The sequence below is a fragment of the Hyaena hyaena genome, unplaced genomic scaffold, assembly GCF_003009895.1.
Source record: "Hyaena hyaena isolate Hyena2069 unplaced genomic scaffold, ASM300989v1 scaffold_127, whole genome shotgun sequence".
NCBI classification, from domain to species: domain Eukaryota; kingdom Metazoa; phylum Chordata; class Mammalia; order Carnivora; family Hyaenidae; genus Hyaena; species Hyaena hyaena.
This window is the reverse complement of record NW_024080758.1, coordinates 3,318,909-3,324,908: the sequence shown is the minus strand read 5'-3', so window position 1 is coordinate 3,324,908 and position 6,000 is coordinate 3,318,909. Positions and strand designations below refer to the sequence as shown.

Below are 6,000 nucleotides of genomic sequence, written 5' to 3'. Positions count from 1 at the left end.
AACTTACCTTGAAGAGGTTCAACAGCCATACCTACATACTCCAGGAGAGAAAGTGAACAGACATGGCAAAATGCTAAGAACTGTTTGATCTAGGAGTAGGGTCCACAACAAGATACCGAGGGTGTGTGAACACCATCTCTCCTCGAGGAGCCGCCCCCCGACCGCCGCGCCTGGGAGTCAGAGGCTGGGCCAGCGTCCTGAGCGCCACGCTCCCGCCCGGCTCGCCTCCGGACCCGACTGGGCATGCTCGGAGGCCCCGCCGCCCGCCCCGCCCCCCGGGCGTACGTGAGCGCGCAGGGCGCAGGCGCGCGGCTCCCGGCTGCACACGAGACGCCAGCTGCGGGAAGCGGCGGCTGCCTGAGGTGCTGACCTGCGGTGATGGAGCCGCCTAAGGTGGAAAAGTTCAGCTCCGCCAACAGGGGAAACGGGCTGCGCGCCTTGGCGCAGCTGCGCCCCGGAGAGCTGCTCTTCCGCTCGGATCCCTTGGCGTACACGGTGTGCAAGGGGAGCCGTGGCGTCGTCTGCGACCGCTGCCTCCTCGGGTACGTACGGAGCGCCCTCGCCCACCGAGTCCGGGGCGGTGCGCGGAGACGTGGTGGGGCCGCCGGCCGCTGGAGTCCTCCCGGCCGTGGGGGCGCCGGTATGGGGGCGCTGCCCCGATGCCCAGCGCCGCGCGGTTCCCGGGGGCGCGCGTCGCGGCTGACAGGGTGCTGCGCGCCGGGGGGCTCAGCCTTCCAGCTCTGGGCCGGGGGGTGCGCAGCTGGACCCGAGGACACCCCCGCCCGCCCCCGGGCTGAGCTGGGAATCGAGCGGAGGAGCAGTGTTGTGCTGTGGGTCATTTTCCTGGGGGAACAAAAAGTCTGTGTCCTGGGCGGCAGGCTTCGTCGGCGCGGCCCTGGAAGTCACAAGGAGCAGAGGTCGGGGTGGGCGGGAGCAGGGGTGCATAGACACCGGGCTGGGTGCCGAGGCCCCGCCAGCAGGGGACCCGGCTTGCAGGAGGCGGAAGAATCTGGGTGTTGACGGAACACTTTGCAGGGTCCGGGTTGTGTGTGGCCTGGGGACCCGTGGAGATGGGGCATTGGAGAGCCCTGGAGGGGCGCACGAGTGAGAGAGAGCGTTAATTAGAGCGGGTCGGTGCTGCGGGCGCATGGGCTGCTGAGGTTGCCTGATGCGCTGGGCATTGAATGGCGAAGCCTGAACCCCCTATCGGGACGCGAGAATTCGTCAGCCTGGAAGCCCTGGGCTGATGTAAAGGGCTGTGCGAAAGCGGTTCAATGAAACGTGTTAACGCGCACGCACAGGCATAGGAATTGTAGTCAAGCAGCGAATGCTTCCGAGCTCCAAAGAGGAGAGCTCTGTTCAGAAGGGTGGGAGGACTTCTCCAGGACTGCTCTTCGCCAAGCCTGGGGTTCGGGTGGATGAGGGCGAGGAGGTTCCTGCGGAACCCAGATCAGCAGGTTGGCCATGAATCTTACCAAGGCCTGGGGCGGCTCAGTTGTGCAAGCGTCGGGTTTGGCCCGGGTCATGATCTTGCGGCTCATGGGTTCGAGCCCCGCGTCGGGCTCTGGGTGGATGGGGGTGAGGAGGTGTGCGCGGAACTCAGATCGGCAGGTTGGCCGTGAATCTTACCAAGGCCTGGGGCGCCCGCGGGGCTCAGTCTTTCAAGCGTCCGACTTTGGCTTCGGTTGGCTAAGGTCGTGATCTCGCTGTTCATGGGTTCGAGCCTCGCGTGGGTCTCTGTGCTGACAGCTCTGAGCCTGGAGCTTGCTTCGCTCTCTTTTCTGTGTCTCCCTCTCTCTGCCCCTCCCCCACTCTAAAAAAATAAACATTAAAAAAAAAATCCAAAATCTTACCAACTTCTAATTTGATTTGTAATTGGGGAATTTATTTAACTTTTGTATTTTAAAATTCTAACAGTTGTATCTGTAGCTTCCTGGTGTAACCAAAAGGGCAACAACAACAAAAAAATCTGTTGAGGAGAGAGCACTTTGGAGTTTTTGTAAACTTCAGAACTTACAGAAGTTTTGAAAACAGTTAATTCCTTTCATGATGTAACTATTGAGACACCTCTGTGGCCCAGCAGGTTAAGCATCTTTTGATTTCAGTTGAGGTCGTGATCTCAGGATTTGTGAGTTCGAACCTTAACTCAGACTGTGTTGACAGTGAGGAACCTGCTTGGGATTCTCTCTCTGCCTGTTTCTCTGCCCCTCCCCTAGTCATGTACCCTCCCACCTCCCTTATAAATAAGTAAACATTAAAATAAAAAGACTTAACTATATGCTGAAGTCCCCCACATTGGAAGTTACAGATTAAAAAAAAAGTTCATTTATTTATTTGGTGTGGGAGGGGCAGCGAGAGAGGGAGAGGGAGAATCCCAAGCAGGTTCCGCAGTGTCAGCATGGAGCCTGGCGAGGCTGCATCTTAGGGACCGTGAGATTCTGACCTGAGCTGAAATCAGGAGTCAGGTGCTTAACCAGCTGAACTCCCCAGGTGCCCTGGTTTTTGATTCTTATTCAAGCAGATTAGAGAACTGGGCTCTTCGTACTGCTGAATCGCTTGTGGGTGCATCTAGAGTTTGAGTGCAGTTAGTCCGCAGTAGAGAACTTGCTTGATGGAGAAGGTGCCAGTCGTTTGCCAGTCTTTTCAGACTGGCAAAGTTATTTAGCAGTTGGAATGGAAACATTTTGGAATTAATACATGACAAATTATTAACTGAATTTTCAGAGCTGAACTTGAGTCATATGACACACAGAAGTGTCTCTTTTCCAAAGTAGACCCGTCCTTGGCGGGTGGGATGCCTCTTTATTGAGCATACTATTTCATTCCTGTTGGCTATCACTCCTGTTTCTTATTGGTGAGAAATTAGTTACTAGTAATGCTTGTTAAGCAAAAAAGGAATTAAATGCAAGAGCATTGGGGAGATCTTAGCATTGCTTTGAGGGCTGGAGATACCCTAGTTCTGAAAGTGGGTGGGAACCAAGGAAAGTTCCACAGTCAGGATTACAGTTCGGAAGTAACTGGGGCCGGGGCCTGGGTAGCGCCACTTCCGACGCTGCCTGATAATACTGGGTTTTATGGCGTGTTTTACCAGCACCACTTCCTGGGCCCTGCTGCTGCTGCTGCTTGGGAAACTGGGTATTGCTGGAAAGTTGCTTTCTCACCCACGTTTCTTTGTGGTATTAGCTTCAGATTCAAAATCCTCAGTACGTTATTTGGATTGGCTAAGATTAGGTCACTGCCTGCATCCTAGCTGCAAGGGAATTTGGGAAGGTGAGTATTAGGCCTTTTGACTTTTAGGAAAGGAGTCAGGCTCTGTTTCCACCAGTATTCAGATAGTGGGGGAAATTAGCAAACATAAATGTAGGAAAAGGGGTATCAGGAAATGCCAAGCATCCAAACTAAGACAAAAGGAGTTTTCATGCCAACACACTCATTTAGTAGTGCTCTACAAAAAACACATGTGCGCTTATTTGGATTTCTAGGTATATCCACTTGTGCTGCCGTAGCAGGTGCTCTGTTGAACACTTCCACGTAAGTGGTTGTAGTATTTCTCAAGTGCCTAGTTGGGAATCTCTGTGGCCTGAAAATAGTGTTAGAGAAATCAAGCTTCGGTGCGTTGTTTCATGCAGTCTTCTACCACAATTGAATGACCATCATTGAGATAAAGTTTTCGTGCTCTTTATCACCTTGTAAGTAAAATTGGTTCATCATTAATTGTAGGTATTAGGTATCATATCTTTCAATTTTTGAGGCCCCAATTCCTGATAGATAGTAAGCTTTTAGTTTGTGTTACAAACATCTGGCCGAATTTTCCTCTTGCTGTCCTTGCTCTCTGTCATCCGTTTGAATCAAGAAGTGGAGTGGCACCTGGATGCCTTAGTTGGTTGAGCATCCGACTTTGGCTCAGGTCATGATCTCACAGTTCATGAGTTTGAGCCCCGTTTTGGGCTGTGTGCTGACAGCCCAGAACCTGGAGCCTGCTTCGGATTCTGGGTCTCCTCTCTGCTCACTCCCCCCCCCACCCCCAATAAATAATCATTAAAATAAAAAGAAATGGAATGAAAATATTAGTTTGTAACAGTAACAGTTCCATGTGGGGGTGGCAGCATAAAATAACAGATGTTTAATTACTTTATTACTTTACCTGTTTTCCTTTGGCCTTGGGCTGTTAGATCAGTGCTTTAGTTCTTGCCTATTTATTTTTATTAATAGAGCAACTTGAATTTGCCTCCTGGCTTCCCTTGATTTTTTCCTCTCATTAAGGATTGGTTTTTCAGGTTGTGAGTGAAAAAGAAAATGAAGTATGTAAATTGGGGAAAGAGTAAATGATATGAAATTGTGAAGATTAAATGATATGAAATAATTTATATTATCTTATCCTTTTTCTGCTATTGCTCACCTCTTTAGTTTGCTAGTTGGAAAAGATGGACAAACAAGTTACTTGTGTTTTCTCTTTTGGTAAATGCAGTATGTAAAATTCCATTGTAATTATTTTGTTTGTAGAACCCCCACCCCCCCTTAGTGACCTAACTCTCTCATCTTACATCCTTGGAGCTTAACACACAGGAGATGCTAACTGTTGAAGTTGTGAAGGGATGGTATTTTAGGGAATTTTAAGTCACTGTATGTTTGTTTTTGGTTTTCTAAAGTTCCTAGTCGTCTGTAGCTTCCTATCAAGAACTTCTTCCGACATGCCCTAATGATAATTTCTTCTATAGGGTAAGGAGGATATTATATCTCTTCCATTATTAAGGCTGGGCTTGAGGCTTAGTGCCTCTCAGGAGGATGGAGGATGAATTGGAAATGGAGAGTCCATCCTTTTCAGCCCTGAAAAAGCCCTGCTGAATTATGGAAGAAGGGGGACGGAGGTAGGGAAAACAGATTGTGAGAAAGACATGTTTTTGCTTTTCTTTTTTTTTCTTTTGAAAGCCTTTTTTTCTTTTCTTTTCTTTTCTTTTCTTTTCTTTTCTTTTCTTTTCTTTTCTTTTCTTTTCTTTTCTTTCTTTCATCTCAGTAACCTGATGATCTAGAGTCCCAAGGTCCACTGATTGAGACAGGCACCCTCTCCAGAAATACACATTTTGAGCTTCTTTGTCTGGTCAGTTCTGGGGTTAGGGTGAGGGTGTCAAATAGATGGAGTCCATGGCTGGTTCTGTCAGTAGGGCATGTGACTTGATCTCAGGGTTGTGAGTTTAAGCTTCACATTGGGTGTAGAGGTTACTTTAAAAAAAAAAAAAGGCTCAAAAGGAGATGGCCTTTGGCTATGCTCCTTGTTTGGAATCTCTAGAGGGCTAGCTATGTGGGTTAGTGCTGTGACAACACAGGGTTATAGCACAGTAGAGGTAGAAGGAAGTGGCTAGAATGATGAGCCTGTGGTAGCAGGGGAGGCTGAAATGCTCTCATGCCACTGTGAGGGGTGTGGAGGAGCTGAGGGTCTTGGTGGGACAGCAGGCATCGTAGCAGTCTAGACTGAAGGTCGGGATCATGGATACAGAGGTAGGAGGAGGCATGACATCCCAAAAGTGAGATGGCACCAGTCCAGCCATGGGGCATGATCACTTCTTTGTAGCAGAGCTCAGCGAGGATTCGCAGAGACACCAAGATCTTCTTGCCACCATAAGGATGTCCCTTCAGCCCCATTTGGAGAAAAGTTTACCTGAAAGCAGCTATTTAAACCAGCTCTGATAAGGAGATAAACTTAAATGTCTGAATATTAGCTGGAAGAGACTGAGATATTATCTGGCAAATTTTAAGTTTCTGGCTATTTCCTAGGGGGAGTGTTCATAAGGAAGATTAGATTAATTGTTAGAAAAGACAGCCCTATGTTCATGAGACAGATTTGATCTATTACAGAAAATAAAGCAGCTACGTTAGGGTTACAGTGTGGGTAGATATGACCAAGCAATAAAGGGCGAGAAAGGAATACTGTGTTTGGTGAGATGATGTAATCCATGTTGGCCAAGGACTGAGCCTGGAGGAGTACCTTCATATATTGAGGTA

General features: G+C 48.9%; 1 protein-coding gene across 1 annotated transcript in view; it reads left to right on the top strand.

Annotated features, from left to right (window-relative positions):
* Positions 1–317: 317 nt before the first annotated feature.
* SMYD3 (SET and MYND domain containing 3) overlaps positions 318–6,000 on the top strand; it is a 695,636-nt gene continuing 689,953 nt past the window's right edge. The window contains exon 1 of the mRNA XM_039237506.1: positions 318–542. Coding sequence (XP_039093437.1) covers positions 379–542 — 164 coding nt within the window. The 5' untranslated portion in view covers positions 318–378. The remainder of the gene's footprint in view (positions 543–6,000) is intronic.